We start from the raw sequence: 19,541 nt of genomic DNA, 5'->3' as shown, positions 1-19,541 counted from the left end.
AATACATTATAATATTTCTATAAGTAAAAAGATGTTTTATGGGTGGTTTTAGTATTTTTACCAAGTTTATAGAATTTTAGTATTTTTACCATCTTTATAGAATTTTAGTATTTTTTGAATAAATTATAATACTTCTACAAATAAAAAGATGTTTGTGGGTGGTTTTAGTATTTTTTTTTATTATGTTTATAGATCAGTATTTTTACCATGTTTATAGAATGGTGATTGTCATTTTTGTTAAAATATTTTGATTTTTTTTATAAAAGGGGACAAAATTAGATATTTGCACTGAAATATGGAGAAATTAAGTGGGATTATCTCGTATCCAAACAATTGGAAGATGTCATGCCAATTGCAAATTGCGAAGGGCCAAAGGCTATACCTTACAGTAACCAAAGTCAGGGCCGATCCCAAACAATTCGAGGCCCGGGGCAAAATAAAAAAATTGGGCACTTTTGCAATAAAGTAGGGTTACATCTCCGAATTTTTTTATTAATTAGATAAAAAATAGTACAATTGTTGGTATGGAAAGAAAAAAGCTTCGAGATTTGCCCCATAAGCCAAATAACCTAACAACTATTGATACAAACCTCAACAAAATAAAAAAGCCAGAGCATGCTAATAATTATACATAACAAAGAAAAATAATGAAATTTAAAACATATGTTTGCTCATTTACAAAAGTTTCATCAATTTCTTGTACATCAACAATTTTTTTTTTTAAAAAACCTTATACATAAATACTATTTGAGCTTCATTAGATTGTTCAATTTTTTTTTTTTTGTTTTTCACTTCCAAACATATAATTTCTAGAAAAGACGTTCATCAAATCTAAGTAATAAGAGGCTAACAAAACCAAATATCAACCAGATTAAAGAAAAAAAAAACTAATACTAAGGGAGCAAATATTATTGGTTGTTCGTGAAAAAACTCTAAGCAGTTGAAAAGGCCAAACACAACATAAATTTATGAAGTTCAGAAAAGACAAAGAAATAAAAATTAAAAATATTATCATTCAGAAATCGATGGCTTTTAAAAACCCATCTGTAGTGAAGAAAGCAAATCCAAGCAGTTGAAAAAAAGAAAAATAAGAAATCGTCTCTAAAAAATGGAGAAGACTGTGACATACAATTCACAATTAGAAGGTAGATATTCACAATGAGTTCAGAAGGTTAATGCCCAGGTATTAGATTCTACACATAATAATATTATTAAGTTAAAAAATAAAAGACAAATATTCATATAAAAAAACAAATTGCACAAAATAATCATAAATTTCTTGAATACTAGAAAGTAGAACTCATATATACTAACAATTAGAATTTTAGAAACTCTCATACTTTGATTCTAAACAGATTCTACTCTCAATTTCGTCTTAATTTCAAGAAAAGAAAGTGTAAATCAAAAATAAGAAGGGCAAGAATCGACATTTATTCACTGGTGCTATTTTAGTAAAAGAAACTAGAAATTGAAAAGAAGAAGGACAAGAATCTATTTCAGTTTTCTAGAATCGTGAAAAGTAGGAGCAATGAGACTCAACTTGCTGACAGCCGATGCTCGATCAATGGTTGTTATGGAGAAACTCAGAAAAAATCAGGAATAGAAGAAGATCAGATGAAGAAGAAATCAATTCAAATTAATCACTTGAAATCTTAAATAAGAAGTTAGAAAGAGAAGAAATCGATTACCATTGCTTCTTGAATCCTGAGAAAAGGCGTTTGGATTTTCCACAGAAAATGGTTGTTGAGTTATTGCGTCTTGTAGGTATGAATCTAGTCGCACGCCAATCTCGGTTTCTCCAGATTTCTTTTTGGATCGGCGATATAATAAGAATATTGGGCTTTAAAAACAGGTCCGTTAAAAAACAGGTCCGTTAGACTTAAAACTAACGGGTTAATACCATATAACCACTATAATAAGTAAAAATGGGGGCCCTTTGGCATTTGGGGGCCCGAGGCGGTCGCCCAACTTGCCCATGCCTAGGGCCGGCCCTGACCAATGTGGATTTTTATTATGGGAATGAAAAGAAACTATGAGGAAAATGTGGTTAGGGACGAAATTTGGAAAGATGAACAAAAGCATGTGGCAAAAGCCTAAACACCATAAAGAATACTATTGCTAACTTCAACATACCTTTTTTTATTATGGGAATGAAAAGAAATTGCGAGGAAAATGTGGTTAGGGACGAAATATGGGAATGAAAAGAAATTGTGAGGAAAATGTGGTTAGGGACGAAATTTGGAAAGGTGAACAAAATCATATGGCAAAAGCCTAAACACCATAAATAATACTATTGCTAACTTCAACATGCTTTATATATATATATATATATATATATATATATATATATATATATATATATATATATATATTATAAAACATATTAGTTATATCTTGAATTTTAAGAGGTATAAATTACAAAGCCTTTTGTACAAATATATTATGCATAAATAATTCATTAATACTTGCCAAAAGTTTGAAAACTTGAATTAAGGAAAATAATTAAGTACAATTTGGAGCAAAATGAAAATTTTAAAATAGTAAATTCATAAATATAATTTTTTTTAATATTTTTTAAACTAGACATCAATATTAGTTAATTTACATCAATAGTATAAACAACCAATATAAGTATAAGGTAAAAACATCGATATTTTATTTAAAAATGGTAATTTTTTATCACATAATAACTAATAATAAAATCTAATAATTATTTTCCCATAAAAATCTATTCGCCAAAAAACTATTTATCGCCGCCGCTTTGCGCGAGCAGACATCTAGTGTGTGTGTGTGTGTGTATATATATATATATAATGTCTGATTTAGTGTTAGTTTTAATTACTGATACGATTAATCAATTTAGTTATTCAAATATTAATACCATCAATGTGGTTTACCGATGATTACACATTGAAATATTCTAAAACATATAATGTTAAAATATATTGCATATTCTATTTTTACGAACAATAGAATATTAAAATATTTCAATAAATTTTTTTTGGTCTTATGGTCTCACAAAAATATGTCTGTCTCAAATGAACTCTTATATATATATATATATATATATATATATATATATATATATATATATATATATATATATATATATATATAGGAGTAGGACCAAATGAGAACACCCAAAATGTTTGAGAACACGGGAACTAATCTGAACTATTTAAATGATTAAATCTAAGACTAATATCAAACGAACAATTTATGTAAAAATTTAAAAGTTACAAGTATTAAAGTGTAACTTTAAATTGTGATTAGGGTATTATAGTAATTGGACCTTTACCACCGGTAGTTAATTCCTGTAATTCCTTAATCACTCACCTATTTCCTTCCATTTTCTGTCTCTGTCTCTGTCTCTCTCTCTCTCTCTCTCTCTCTTCATCTATATCTGTAAACCTATGTACGCCTCCATCCTACATCATTGATCCAACACCATAAGGGAAAAGAATGATGGGGCACATTGGAATCGATGAATCCAAAAAAGGAAAGGGAAACAGGATCTCCGAGTTGTTGTTCATCGGAAGAGAAGGATTCACGAACGGAGCATGGATCGGGAGGCATAATCGATTGAGGAATGTTTGATCCTCGTCTGATCGAGAGACAATGAATAGAAACATGTCAGAAATCACTTGGGCTGCTCTCCTTTTTTTTATTATTTTTTTATTTTTTTTATTTTTACGAAAATCAAAGAAGAAGAAAAGAACAACAAATTTCTTTTTCTCTTTTCTGTTTTGGAACAGGATCTCTGAATTGCTGTTGATCGGAAGAGAAGGATTCATGAATGGAGTAGGAATCGGGAGGCATAATCGATTGCGTAACGTTCGATCTTCGTCCGATCGAGTGAAAATGAACGGAAACAGGTCAGAAATCATTTGTGTTGCTCTTCGTTTTTTTTGGTTTGATTTTAACAAAAATCGAAGGAAGAGAAGAAAAACGAATTTATTTTTCTTTTTTATGTTTTGGATTGAAATCGTTGGTTGAGTCTCACTCTAACTCATAGCAGTTGGATATAAGTGACATATAGATCAAGAGGGTAACATGAGATGATAAAAGCAAGATTTGGATGCACTACAAAAGGCAAACACCAACATCATTAATCGTTAATGATTACTAGAGATCCAGAGATCAAGAGGTAAGCATTGAGTTATAATCATTAATGATTATAAGACTTGATGTAGGTTTTGGATACTAACGAAGATAAAAGAACCAATAAGATTACTCAAAGATATGGTTTTCAATCTCACCAATTTCTACTAACGGTACAAGTAAGATCATATCTATTTAAAAAATTTCACACTTCATAGACAATGGTCGTTGATAAAAGGTTCAAACTGATGAATTAATCTAGTGAATTTTATTTTAGGTCCATTGAGAAGAAATAAGGAAACAAAAAAGCAATTGGAAGCAAATTTTCAAGAACAGGGAGCTTGATGTTTCACATATGTATTCTTTAATGCTGATAGAAAAATAGCTAAGTTATGTATTGTAATTTCATTTTTGATTAGAAGTATATTTCATTTGTGACTGAAATGTATTCAATATTGATTAGAGATGTTTGTATCTTGGCTGAATAGATGAGAATGAACATATATTCGTGTTTATCTTTTACTTTTAGATGTTGAAATGTTATATTCATTTGTGATTAAAACAATATCCATTTGTGATATTTGTGAATAACAATGCATATTCATTTGTGATTGTGAATAGAACTGTATTAAAATGGGATAAAGTTGTATTAGTTTTTGAAAAAAAAATCATTGTAAATAAAAGTGGATTCACTTGTGATTTGAGTTGTATCGATTTCCTTTTAAAGAAAAAGAATCGGTCATAAATTATTTTTGGGAAAAATTATATATATATATATATATATATATATATATATATATATGTATGTATGTATGTATGTATGTATGTATGTATGTATGTATGTATGTATTCCATTAACTAAAAAGAACTATTAATCGTTTTAGGTAATTAAAATCATTATTCCTAGATTTTAGGAAATCATTAATTAATATTTATATGTTACAATTTAATATTTTAATATAAATATAAAGTTACTAAGAGCATCCACAATGGAGAGTTCAATGGGAGGGTTGAATGAGGTGACGAATCTATGTATCATTCAATGGATGAAACTCTACCATTGTTAAATGCCACCTTGGCATTCAATGGATTTGGAGTTCAATAGCCATTGAACTCTTCAATAGGAAAAAAGGAAAGTTTTTAATTCTTAAATATATACTATAAAATTACATTTTTTAATATTCTATTGAACTTTGTAGAACTCAATGCATTATAGGAAAAAAATGATAGAGTTGTATGGATTGTAGAAAGATGATGCGGCAATCCATTGAACTCTATAGAGTTCAATGCATTGTGGATGCCCTAATATACCCTTATAAAATGAATGGTCCATAACTGTTCACGCGTTCTCAATCTTTTAGGTGTTCTCCATATATATATATATATATATATATATATATATATATATATATATATATATATATATATATATATATATATATATATATATATATATATATATATGAACCAACGACTAGGTGGTAGGAATACAACTTTACGGTAAATACAAAGTGTTTTGCATGTACAATTTAAGCTAGGTGTTGTTTCTTTTTTGTTTGTAGATCTTCCTGGCCTCTTCTGTGTACGCCGCCAGACATTAACATTCACAGACTATTTGTTTTTTTTAAAGATTTCAGACCTATAAAGGTATGTGCGCTCTTATCTTGGTGTTGATGTGGACCAAAGTCATTTAACATCTTCTAGCCTAAAAACACATATAACCTTTTTTTCTTAGTTTTTTAAAATTTATATTTATTCCAACTATATTAATCATAAACAATTTTGAAAAAAAAGTTACAATACTTTTAAAAAAAGATTTGACGACACAAACATGATACTTTTGACAAATTTGTAAATAAAGATTTATTACAATAACGTTCATTGAAATTGTTTATATAAATATGAAAAAACAAATCATAATATATTCTTATACTCTTTGTGCCAAATTTTATAAAACATTATTTAATACAATATTATTGATTTATTGGGAAAATATTTAATTATTTATGGTAAATTTTTAATCGATTTAATTACAAAAATCGAATTTTATTTCAATCCATTTATGTATCAAATTATTTGATTCCTAATTACAATGTTTAAGTATAATTTTACGACCAAAATTGTTGGCTTTTATCAAATATATACGTCAATTCGTACTATTTTAATTTCACTTATTATACAATAATACATAAAAATTGATCTAGATTTGTTAATTATTTATAACAAAGTCATAAAAATATTAAAAGATCACTTTTGAAGTTTAACAAAATCGGTAATTTTGATTTTAGTTTATTTTAGTAGGCTACAAATGTTAAAAATACAATCAATCTTCTTTTTTCGGACTGCAGATGTTTGGTCCCTCTCTTCTACTATAGAGGTCTACAGATGTGGTCCGCAGACTGCAGACATTTTGCCTTCGCAAAAACAAACAATACCCTAGTCAATATGGATAATTAGATAAAGAGGAGTGGAGCCGACATTTGTTCAGTATTTTTTAATGGCAAGAATTTTATAGAAAACAAGATAGCAAGAAGCTAGAATTATACGAGTTTGATACATTCCCATGAAGGGCTATGGCACCAATCAACCAAGTTAAAGAAACAACATTTTCTAGATTTTTATTTAATCCATTCGAAAGCCAACATATTCACTTCGCTTGGCAACTCTTAACCTTCCCATTAAATATTTTGTCACACCTGTAACTCTAGACAGTCCAAGCAAAAGTAAAAAGAACAACCGAAACAACCTTGCTCACGCAACCAGGGGTACCAGAAGTGGACGCACAACCAAAGATGGTAGCATGCACCTACCGAGCGACTAAACAATTCAGAAGCAGATGGGACTATGTCTCTAACAAAAAGTTTTTAAGGGGACATAAATGGGAACCGATAGATACCCAATTTTCTCAAGATTACTGTGAGTAGGCAGTCTTTCAATAATAGATCTCCATACAAATATACTAACTTTACCAGCCAAGATTTTGTTCCAAGGAGTATTGTCCTGAAGGCATACCATAAGATGGTCTTCAACAATTTTCCTACACGACGACACAGTAAAACATCCTTCTTTGTCTTCAATCCACTTCCAATTATTATCCTGAAAAAACAAATAAACCGTTAAGGTCAACCTGATTACGCATCAGGTACAAGAGAAGATGGCTCATGACACCTTAAGTCCCTCCTTTTCTAGCAATAGCCCTGGTAAGTCCAATCCCGCCATCAGGCCATGTAATGACATAATGACATCACGCCAAATTCCTCTATTATCATTTCTAAACTGCCACCACCACTTAACTAGTAAGGCATAGTTGAACGCTCTAAGACTACCAATGCCTAAGCCAATATTGTCCCTCGAGTTAAGAACTTTCTTCCAGGTAACCCAAGGAATTTTATTTTTATTTGAAGAACCACCCCAAAAAAAGACCTGCACCTGATACTCTTAAGACAGACAGTTAATAACACTACTTGGGGCTTTAAAAAGCGAGAACAAGTATGAACCCATGGTATCGAGAACCTCCTTGCAAAGAACAAGCCTACCCCTAAAGGAAAGATTTCGAGCTTTCCAATTTGAGAGCTTATTGTTAAATTTATCGATTAAGGACACCTAATTTGATTTTTGGCTCATACTAGATCCAACCAGAGTACCAAGGTAGATGAAAGGAAACTCACCAACACTACAATTTAACCAATTCGCAGTACACCAATTTGAGTGTTACTAACACCAATCCCATAAACCTTTCTTTTTGAAAGATTAAGTTTGAGGCTAGAGGCAAGATAAAAACACTTGAGAATCCTCAAAAGATTAGAAGCGTTCTCCTTTGGCCACTCTCCTAAAAAAATAACATCATCCGCATATTGAAAACGAGAGATGGTGGGTCCACTGTTCGGAAGAGTTACCCCTTTATATATTCCTTTTTACACGGCCTTTGATATAATAATCTTTAAAGCTTCGGCAACAATGATAAATGTTGGCAAACACTCCATCGATGGTGGCATGTCGAGATGGAGGGCTTCAAACGACATTTGATTGCCTAGGTGAGAGAAATGAGAGATGATAGAGTGTGTGAGGGTTAGACTATTTTTAATTTACCAATTTGACCCACCTCTAAAAATGACATGTCATGCATGTCTTGTGACAAAACTGATAAGACAACATGCCATGCACCACTCCTTTAAGACTTATATAGGCCCCAAAAATATGTGGCCTAATTCAATCGCGCCATGATTAAAACCATATCATCGTTTTGTGATAATGTTCTCGGGTACAAACAAATCTTGGTTTTTGTGAAACATTTTGTCGAGTAGTTAGTGAGTATAACCCTATACATGCTTACATAACGTAAAAAAATGAACCCATAAGGCCATAAGTACATAATCTAAAAGAACGAAAGACACATAATAATGAAAAATAATGAAGAGACATAGTTCACATGATTCTTTATAGTAGACAAAAATTAATATGATGAATGACCACGAAAGAAAAGCTGATAAAATGATGAGGGAAAGGGCAAGTCCATCGATGGGAAGAAAGTAAACGTGAGGAAAATTGGGAACGATTAATATTTTCAAGAAAATTTGTGGTAAATCGGAACGATTAAGATTTTCCATTTTAAAAGCCAATAGAATTAATAGGTAAATAAATATAAAAGTACCACTAGTTGGTAAATATTTTTCCACACACAATATTTTGATTAAAAGGTTGAACAACCATGATACGGGTGCTCATTCCAAAAGAAAAACAAATTGTGAATGATAAACAGAAAAAAAATTATATATTTTGAAGTTAAGTAAAAAAAAATTCTAAAGGTTTTTATTGAGTTTGGGTTATTCTCTTCGACAAATATGTTAGGATTTTATGTAGGTACGATTGAAATATCTAGGACGAGTCGGAAAAAAAGTCCTTAGTTCTAACATGTAACGAACTAAAATACATAATTATTTATTTTTATTTGTTTATTTATTTAATTTTAAGATTTGGGTTAAAATTGAATATAGTAAAAAAAAATAAAAATAAAGAAATAGACCCTTACATGTGCACAACCCACTTTTGCCCCTTACCACCGGCCACGATTTTATGGCTCTTAACAAAAATTTTGGCAGGTCCTTTGGCTTGAGTAGAGACGTGTCATGTATATTATGTATTAGGCGAATGCCTGTGTTGCGCAGAAACACATATATAATTGAAGTCTTTACGAATATATGTTTTTTTAAATATAATAATAACGTTTTTGTTAAATTTGATATAATAATTTGAATACTAAACTGATATAATATATTGATTATTTTGAATTATATGATAATATATATACATCTAATATAACTGTATAATCTTAATCGTTTTGAATGACTTCTATCTGCGAGTTACACATGAATAAATTAAATATAATATATGGTTTAATATTATTTATAGTTGTTGTTATTGTTAATTAAATTTTTAAAATTTATTTGCTTAATGTTTTAATTTCTATCATTATAATTATTTAAAACATCAAATATTGTTTTTTGATTTTAAAGGTAACAATATAATCATTTATAAACAGTTATTTTTAACTATTGTTATTGTAAGCTATTTTAAGTTACTTATTTGAAAACTTTTAACGATTATAATAATATCTTTAGGAAATATTTTAGTTAAATTGATATTACAATTTTGTTTTTGAATTTATTGCTTTTAACTATTTACAAAATATTTTTTGGTTTTTTAAGTGAAACTGAAATTTATATTTAAGTTTACACTTTAACGTTATATTTAAATTAACAATTTAAGTATTTTGTCCAAATTGTTTAAAAATTGTAGCTTTAAACTGATGATAGTTTACATACAACAACATTTTAAATCTAATAAATTAAGTATAATATGTTAAAAGTTAAAGACATAACTTTATAAGTAGAAGTAAATATATTATTTTAAAATTAAAATTTAGTTTATTTATGATTACACTTTAGGTTTTGATATTTATTTAACCTTATTAACTATCTTATAATCATTATTAGAAAGACACTACGATTTATCACTTTTAACTATTTACAAAATATTTTTTGGATTGTTTAAGTTAAATTAAAATCTATATTTAAGTTGACCCTGTAATATTATATTTAAATTAATATTTTAAGTATTTTATACAAATTGTTCCAAAATTGTATCTTTAAAATGATAATGGTTTACATCCAACAATATATTAAAACTAATAAATTAAGTGTAATATGTTAAAAGTCAAAAAACATAACTTTATAAGTAGAAACACTACAAAAAAAAAGCCATTTAGTGGCACACATTTTTAGTGGCATTTATCTTTTGTGCCACTAATTTTGCTTTTCAATGGCACTTTGCATATGCCATAAAAAAGAGAACTAGTTTTAATGGCATTTTATATTTTATCTCCTTTTATATAGAATTAAGTGGAACAAAACAAATATATATATATCCCATATTACGATGCTTCAATTTATCTTTACATGAAATATATATATTTATAGAGTGAGGCTTAGAATTAAGGATAGGATAAAAAAAATATATGTGCCATTAAAACTTAAAAAATGAGGCCTAGAATTAACGATGGGATAAAAATATAATGTGTCATTAAAACCTAAAAAAGCATCTTATCTTATTGTAAATGAAAAATATATTCACTTTTTAAATGATGCGTGTAAAGTACTTTAGAATAGAACTAATGTGCCATTAATTTAGACCTAACTTTCATTTTCATTTGTGGCTCGTTTTCCCCTTCTCTTGTGCATCTAGTAAAAATTTCAGCTTGGCTTCCCCTTTCCCTCCAGAATCAGGTGAAATTTTTAGTTTCCCTCCATTAAAAGTTGAAATCGACCGCCAGGGAAATTCCCCATCCCTCTACTGAAAATTCCTGCTGTGAAATTATAGTTTTGAATGGTTATAGTCGTGATTTCCTCATCCTTCAAACAATTTCAACAAAACCAACCTTACTGGCGAACTTTAGGTTAAGTTTCACCTTCACTCGGGTTCACTAGCACCTTTTAAAATTCGACCGATCTCTGCTTCCTACTAACGATTCGATTACAGGTATCACCATCAATCTCTGGTCCAAGCCTACTGGGTCAATTGGTTCCTTGTTGCAACTACGATTTTTCTCTGCTACATTTTCCTCCATAGGAGTTAGCTACTTCAGCAGGTATTCATTCTATTTTCTTTGTTGGTTTTTTTAGTGCTGTCATTTCTGTTTCCTAATTGTGAGACCTAATTACTCATACTCATGCCTGATAAAAAGTTTGAGAAGCATCTTATACTAATACCATTTCTTTTTTTATAGTTAATCTTCTATTGTTTCTCACTATAAGTCATGGACAGATCTTGGATGTATCTTGCACCAAGATCAAGTCAAACTTTTGTTAATGGTGTGCTAAACTTCTTGAATTTTGCATTTGAGAGAACAAGTGTCAATGGGGGGATGATAAAGTGTCCATGTACAAACTGTATAAACATGGAATATCAGAATAGACAAATTGTTCTAGATCACCTCATATGTTCAGGGTTCTATCCAAACTACTTGAAATGGGTATATCATGGGGACGACACAACAGTTGCATCAACAAGCACAACCCATAACGAAGAAGAAAGCATATTTCACCATGAAATGCATGAAATGTTGAATGATATTTTTGAGATGGAAGGTGGAAGGGGAGAGGAAATACATGAGAATGCCTTAAATAATAGTCAAGAGATGGGAAATGGGAGAAATAAATTCGATGACCTTATGAAGGAGGCTGAAGAGAAAGTGTATCCGAATTGCAAATACAACAAATTATCATGTGTGGTGTATTTGTACCATTTAAAGTGTCTTGGTGGTTGGAGTAACAAATCTTTCTCTATGTTGTTAGAGTTTTTAAAGGATTTGTTACCTAAAAGAAATGTGTTACCTAAATCAACACATCAAGTAAAAAAAATAATGGCTAACTTGGGATTAGGATATGAAAAAATTCATTCATGTCCTAATGGTTGCATGTTGTTTTGGGATGACAAGGAGAAAGATGAAGTTTGTTCCTTTTGTGGGTCTTCTAGGTGGGAAGTTCATGAAGCTAATCCAGAACAAGAAGTGAGCCCTCCCAAGAAAAAGGCATCAAAAATATTGCGGTGGTTTCCTCTAAAGCCTAGACTTCAGAGATTGTTTATGTCATCAAAGACATCTAATTTTATGAAGTGACATCATGTGGATCGTGTAAAAGATGGAAAGTTGCGACACCCAGCAGATGCATTAAATTGGAAAGATTTTGATGAAAAGTTTCCAGAATTTGCTCGTGATCCCCGTAATGTTCGCCTAGCTTTGTCGAGTGATGGTTTCAACCCGTTTAGGACAATGAATGTGGCACACAGTATTTGGCCAGTTTTTCTTATTCCATACAACTTGCCTCCATGGTTGGTTATGAAGCAACAAAATTTCATTCTTTCTTTAATCATTCCGGGTCCAAAAAGTCCTGGAAACAAAATAGACGTGTATATGCAACCTCTGATTAAAGAGTTGAAGGAGTTATGGGAGGATGGAGTTAATACATTTGATGCATCAACGAAACAACACTTCCAGTTGAAGGCTGCTCTTATTTCTACCATATCAGATTTTCCAGGTTATGCCAATCTGTCAGGATGGAGCACTAAAGGAGAACTTGCATGTCCTATATGTGGTTTTGATACTGATTCCAAATGGCTAACCAATGGAAGAAAGTGGTGCTATATGTGTCATAGGAGGTGGCTTCCAGTTGACCATCGTTGGCGTTTAGACACTAGATCATTTCTTGGACGCCACGAATTAAGAGTAGCTCCAGTTCCTTCTTCTGGAAAGGAGATTCTACAAAAACTAGAAAATACAGAATTTCTTGTTGACAATGTTAATGGCGGTCCATGGAAAAAGAAAAGTATTTTTTTTATGTTGCAATATTGGGAACATTTGCTTTTACGTCACAATCTTCATCCGATGCACATTGAAAAAAATGTGCAAGACAACATAGTGGGGACAGTATTAGGACAAGAAAAAAAGTCCAAAGATAACTATAAAACAAGGCTTGACTTACAAGAATTAGGTATGAGAAAGGAATTGCATCCAAAGAAACGACCTAGAAGTAATGTTACTTTCATACCAAAAGCCTGCTATCAGATGTCTCGGGTTGAAAAGACTGAATTTTTAAAATGTCTCAAGTCAATCAAACCACCTGATGAGTTTTCATGCAATATCTCTCGATGTGTTCATTTAAATGAGCGCAAACTAATTGGGATGAAAAGTTATGATTGTCACGTGTTGATGCAAGAGTATTTGCCGATTGCATTACGTGGAACTTTACCGGACCATGTAAGCTCGGTCATAATTGAATTATGCGATTTTTTTAGGATCATTTGCTACAAGGATTTATCTGATGATGATCTAAATTTTATTGAGGCTAAAGTTTCTCTCACTCTATGCAAATTAGAGAAAATATTTCCGCCTTCCTTCTTTACTGTAATGGTGCACTTGGTAATCCATTTAACCAGAGAGGTGAGGCTTGGAGGTCCTGTTGCATTTCGTTGGATGTACCCTATTGAAAGGTACGTAACATTTCTATAAAGTTTATTTATTGTTTTCAACAATTTAAAACTTATAAATAATCAATGACTTGTAACTATGGCACTACAGGTACCTTTGTAAACTTAAGTCATACGTTCATAATAGAGCTTGTCCGGAAGGATCAATTGCTGAAGGTTATATAGCTGAAGAAAGTATAACTTTTTGCTCCAGATATATATCGAAAGTAGAAACCGTCTTCAGTAGACCAGTTAGGAATGATGATGAGGGTCAACAAAATGACATTGAAGAATCCAACAATCTTTGCCCCGGTCGTGCTATAGGGCATAAATTGCATTCGGGACTATCTTTTCACAAAAGAAGGAGGAGATCTTCAAATTCAGTCATTGATGAAAAGTCACTTTCTCAAGCTCATCGTTATGTACTATTCAATGTCGAGTCAGTTTCACCTTTTCGAGAGTAAGACAATACATGATTTTTATGTTATTAGAAACTCTTTCTATTCATTCATCTTTCACACAAAAATATTAATATGGGTTTTTTTTAAGGGAACACAAACGGATAGTCAAGGGACAAAACCGTTCTCGTCGGCTACCAGATTATGAAATCGACAAGATTCATGCCCAACAGTTTAGTGATTGGTTCAAGAGAAGGGTAATTCGAAAAAAATGTTGAATATGTTATAATTTTTCATTTAGGATATTAGTTTTAAGACTATTAACATCTATGTTGTAGGTTGCACGTATGGAAGAACAAGGTGATGAAGTAACTGAAGACCTAAAATGGCTTGCTCGTGGTCCACTTAGAAGTGTGCAACGATACTCTGGATACCTTGTTAAGGGTTACCGTTTTCATACAAAAAATCGAGAGAAATCACTAAGAACCCAAAATAGTGGTGTCGTTGTTACTGTAGAAGGTGCAAATTATGCTAGTAGTCGAGATAGAAGGCCTGTTCATAGCGTGATTAACTACTATGGTAAATTGAGTGACATTATTGAGTTAAACTACTCAGGTCAAATACGAGTAGTTTTATTCAAATGTGAGTGGGTTGACATCAATAGGGGCTGCAAGAAAGATAATGGTGTAACATTGGTGAATTTCTCATACAGGGCACATACAGGTGCTAATTTAACAGATGATCCCTTCGTATTGGCATCACAAGTTGAGAAAGTTTTCTATGTCACAGATCCTAAGCAGAAAGATTGGGAAATTGTCAAACATGTAAAATTAAGAGATGTATTTGACATGGGAGGTGTCGATACTCAGGTTTCTCCCTATTCTAATGATTGCACATTTGATGTGCCTAATTTGCATAGGATTGGGGATGATGGTGAAGATGGCATAGACATTACCCCTGAGATGGAACATGAAGAAGATGTTGAAGAAAGCGATGATGACTTTATTCTTTTTTTGATTAGTCATTAATATTATGTCTTAAATCTTGGTGTACTTTTTGGACAATTGTATCATTAGGTGCTATATAGTGGTGTTTTTATCTGTTATACATGTGTGTGCGTTAGATTTATGATACTTGCAATGCATCTTTTGTTTATTGCATATTATTTTAATATTAATTATATGGCCAATATTGATGTCTGTATTGCATGTGTTTTGAATAGACAGTATGGGAAGGCGAAAGAGGCTATGTATCACTTCTACTGAAATCAACGAGCTCATTGAAGACCATGGGGCTACTGAAACTGAAGGTGTTCAATCAAATTGTGAAGAATGTCAGTCTATTAATCAACAATCTAACCAACAATCTTTTGAGTGTGAGATAGGTGCAAACGAACAAGGTATCTTAGTTACTCCAACACAAAATTACCATATGGTATAATAGATTAATGGTAATTATAAAAGAACAGAGGATTGAAATATAAAAAGAAAGAGGGTTATAATGTCATTATAAAGAACATGTGTATGAAAATTAAAAAGAAATAGGGGTATAATGGTCATTACAAAAAACAGCGGTTTGAAATTATAAAAGAAACAGAGGTTTATTGGTAGGATATTTTCTCTTGTCTTTAAAAAGAAAAAGACGTAAGAAACAGAGTAAGAAACCACGTAATTTTGCTTTTGGCTTTCAAATCCAAAGTTACAATATATGTCCCTGGTTTTGACTCTTATTTCCCCTGTAACCCCTCATCCCATATTTCTTTTCATATTTGGTTTTAAACTTTTCAGTTTACACCCTTAGGTTTCACAATTTATTTAAAATTTGATATTGTTAAAATCTTCTTTAATTAGATTTTATCTAACAATTTTTTTAACAATAACCATGTTTTTGCTGAATTATTTATACAAAAATTGTCGTTTTACTGATATGTTAATGATCAACTACAGGTCCTTTTGCTGAATTGATTTTACAGATTTGGTCCTATGAAATTTACAAAATAGGTCCCTTTGTTGACAAAATATGATAGAATGTCACTATTTCGATTTTTGTTGATTATTCCCCGGTTGCTATTGAGTTACATTTTTTTGGTTGCTATTGTTTAGGTGCTCCCAAAAAGGTCAGAGGTTATACCCAAAAATCAGAAACATGGAAAATGAATAGTACACAAAGAATAGTTGTCACATTTAATAACTTCGGAAAGCCAGTGGGGGATGAAGGTAATGAACTTGTTCAATACCTTGGAACGCTTGTGAGGATGACCGATCATGTTTCAATAGAATATTCTGACTGGAGAAAGGTTCCCATACAAAAGAAAGAGGATATGTATTCACTGGTTAAGGTATATATCACTTATAATACTTGATAAAGGATTTTCTTTTTGTATTCATATAAGCTAACATATTAATTCTTTTATGTGTAGTATTTCATCCAGTTGAGACTAGTGAGATTAAAAAATGGATCTTTCATAGCATGGGAAAAAAATGGAGAACATGGAAAGGTTCATTAAAGACACGTGCGTATGATCCTAGCCTTTCTATTGATGAAATTGTGACACAGCAAACTAAAAAAGACAATAGAGTGAATCCAACTCAATTTAAAGAATTAGTTACTCGTTGGTTCACTTCTGAATTTCAGGTAGATTTGTAAGTTTCATTTTATGTATATTTGAAGAATGTGTAATAATTTACTATTTACCTTAGAGTACATGTGCTGTAAAAAGAATGAGTCGTGAAAAGATGCACGAGCCTCATGTTACGGGAACGAAATCATTTGCTAGACTTGCTCATGAAATGGTATTATTCTTGTTTTTTTAGTTTTATTTATTTATTTATTTATTTATTTATTTTTGTCTTTTTTGGTTTTTATTTCCTTTAATAGCTATATATTAAACATATCTTTTTTCCTTTTATAGGCAATAAATAATAATGGTGTATACCCATCACGAGGAGAAATGTATGTAACAACCCGCACTCGTAAAGATGGAAGTATTGTTGATGATAAAGCTGCTGAAGTTGTGGTAATGCACTTTTATGTATTTTAAATGTTCCTATCATATATATGTTTATGTTTTATCATATGTATGTTTATTTTTTAAATATTACATGTGTTATGATATATTTAGGCTTCATTGAAAGCTATTGCAAGTGACTCCATAAGCACACCTAGAGATTCAAGTGATATTACAAATGATGACTACTCAAAGGTTAAAGGCCCAGAGAAAAGGGGGCATGTTCGATTAGTAGGAAGGATGCCGGCTGCAAAAAAGAATGGTGACTCTTCATCAGATTCACAAACTGTTCATCAACTAAAGAGTGTTGTCAACGTTATGGCAAACATCATCCAAGAACATATCCCTAATGCAAACTTGTCTGCAGTTCTTAGAAATATGAACATAGAGGTAATTACATGCACTATTACTTAGTTTATATTTTATGTATTAATCATATTAATTTGTTTTCATTAATATGTTTTAGGTCCCTGGTATTTCTTCAGTCCCTAACAATTCTATATCAGTTAACCAGATATCACCAGTAAGAAGTCAGAATAACAATGGTATATACTTTACTGTTTCAACTTTTCACATATGTATTGGACAAAACTTTTACTTGCATTTTGAATCATGTTTTCATTGTATGCATATTGAAAGGTGTTTGTTTTTTTTAATAGGTAACCACTAGTGTCATTGGTAAGAAAGAGTTTACATGAGGATCACATTACTTCCATGAAGACTTTGAGAGAGATTTAAGAGCGTAATGATTTTTTGTGTTTTATGTTAGATTTTTAGACTTAAATTGACACTTAGTATGAATTTGTTTCCAAACATTTGGAATATTTTTGGAAAACGATTTAACTTTTAATTGAAATGATGGTATTATGATTTTACAATTTATTGTTTTGTTTATCTTTTATAATTAATGATTTTAACTAATCAAAGCTAATATGTTAACGGCTAATATGTTAACCGTCCATAATGACATTTAAATTGAGAATATGGTTTTTGTAGCAAAAATTATGTGCCACTAAATGTGGTATAAATTTTAAATAACAATAGTTTTTACCGGCACAAAACTTGTGCCACAAAATCTTTTTTGTATATTGTGGCAAAAATAAGTGCCACTAAAACCTTAAAGGTTTGTAGTGACAAACCAAAAAGTGCCACTAAAAGGCTTTAGTGGTATCACTCTTAGTGGCACTTTTTTTGTGTGCCGCTGATTCTTAGTAGGGTCTTTAGTGGCATTTTTTAAGTTTTCTGTGGCACTTTTTGTATGCCATTAAATGGATTTTTTTTTGTAGTGTAGTAAATATATTATTTTAATATTGAAATTTAGTTTATATATGATTAGAATTTAGTTTTGATATTTATTTAACCTTATTAAACAACTTATAATTATTATTAGAAAGAAATTGAAAAGTCATGGAAGTTTCATATGAATGTGGTGATAGGAAAAATACATGAGAGTTTTAAATGATTGTGGTGAAAAAGAAAAAACGTGTCATTTATAATATAACTAAGCGAATATCTGCGCGTTTCACGGAATAAAATTATGAAGTTAAAATTTTGGTAATTATATGATATTAATTATATTTATGTTATTTATATTAGTTATAAGATAACAATTATTACATTTAATTGATGTAATATTATAATTACTTTGAACAATAGATAAAATAACACTTATTAAAATCAAACCATTTAATGGTCTCTATTGAAACTTTATGTGTGCATAAAATTAATTATTTCTCAACAATTTTAATTAACTAATGTTATGATTTATAAGATTTTTTTGACGATGTTTTAATTTTATCATGATTATCATTTAAACTATCAACCATTGTTTGTAATATATAACATAATTTAATCTATAGCTTAATGTTATTCTATCTATCTATCTATCTATCTATCTATCTATCTATCTATTATTGTTTTTGTTATTATTATTATTATTATTATTATTATTATTATTATTATTATTATTATAAGTTAAATTGGAAACAACTTAATCGAATCATAGTTATTACAAAAGGTAGTTTTTGGACATCTTTTACTTATTACAACTTTTAGATTTAGGTTCTTTTGAATTTGTCTTATTTAGTAATTTTCTTTTAACTATTTTGCAAAATATATTGATTTTTTTTAAACTTTATTTGATATTTTACTTTATCTTTTAAATTTCACATTATATTTTAAGTTTATTTGATATATATATATATATATATATATATATATATATATATATATATATATATATCTTTTATTTATTATAAAAAATAGTTTTTAGACATGTTTTAGTTATATCGACTTTTAGATTTATCTTATTTTACATTAATCATATTTAATATTTTTTTTTAACTATTTTACAAAATATACATTGATTTTTTTAAACTTTATTTGATATTTTACTTTACGTTTTAAATTTTACAATATATTTGATTTTTATTTTATATATCTCTAGGTGTAAAACCCGTGTATTACGTACACGGGTTTATTAAAAGAAAGTTTTGGTAACCACAAAGACTATGTTC

General features: G+C 30.1%; 2 protein-coding genes across 2 annotated transcripts; both read left to right on the top strand.

The window, feature by feature from the left end:
• The first annotated feature begins 11,554 nt into the window (after positions 1-11,554).
• On the top strand, positions 11,555-15,046 carry LOC145057293 (uncharacterized). The gene is made up of 5 exons (XM_079005092.1): positions 11,555-12,187; positions 12,305-13,644; positions 13,733-14,080; positions 14,170-14,275; positions 14,357-15,046. Exons 1-5 carry the CDS (start codon positions 11,555-11,557, stop codon positions 15,044-15,046), a joined length of 3,117 nt encoding a protein of 1,038 aa, XP_078861218.1.
• Positions 15,047-15,245: 199 nt separating this feature from the next.
• Positions 15,246-17,695, top strand: LOC145057286 (uncharacterized). Its single transcript, XM_079005080.1, has 9 exons — positions 15,246-15,417; positions 16,121-16,356; positions 16,438-16,515; positions 16,575-16,652; positions 16,718-16,810; positions 16,930-17,034; positions 17,140-17,415; positions 17,492-17,570; positions 17,685-17,695. The coding sequence occupies exons 1-9, from the start codon at positions 15,246-15,248 to the stop codon at positions 17,693-17,695; spliced, it is 1,128 nt and encodes a 375-aa protein (XP_078861206.1).
• Positions 17,696-19,541: the final 1,846 nt, after the last annotated feature.

The sequence above is a fragment of the Lactuca serriola genome, chromosome 1 (assembly GCF_051521515.1).
Source record: "Lactuca serriola cultivar US96UC23 chromosome 1, Lser_US96UC23_V15, whole genome shotgun sequence".
Taxonomy (NCBI): Eukaryota; Viridiplantae; Streptophyta; class Magnoliopsida; order Asterales; family Asteraceae; genus Lactuca; species Lactuca serriola.
The sequence above is the reverse complement of the archived record's forward strand: the minus strand, read 5'-3'. Positions and strand labels throughout refer to the sequence as shown.

Coding starts and splice junctions, on each gene's coding strand:
- LOC145057293 (XM_079005092.1), top strand. CDS start 11,555: ATGGAATATCAGAATAGACAAATTGTTCTAGATCACCTCATATGTTCA. Junction 13,645..13,732: donor TGGATGTACCCTATTGAAAG/GTACGTAACATT, acceptor ATGGCACTACAG/GTACCTTTGTAAACTTAAGT. Junction 14,276..14,356: donor GTGATTGGTTCAAGAGAAGG/GTAATTCGAAAA, acceptor TCTATGTTGTAG/GTTGCACGTATGGAAGAACA.
- LOC145057286 (XM_079005080.1), top strand. CDS start 15,246: ATGGGAAGGCGAAAGAGGCTATGTATCACTTCTACTGAAATCAACGAG. Junction 15,418..16,120: donor GATAGGTGCAAACGAACAAG/GTATCTTAGTTA, acceptor GCTATTGTTTAG/GTGCTCCCAAAAAGGTCAGA. Junction 16,811..16,929: donor CTAGACTTGCTCATGAAATG/GTATTATTCTTG, acceptor TTCCTTTTATAG/GCAATAAATAATAATGGTGT.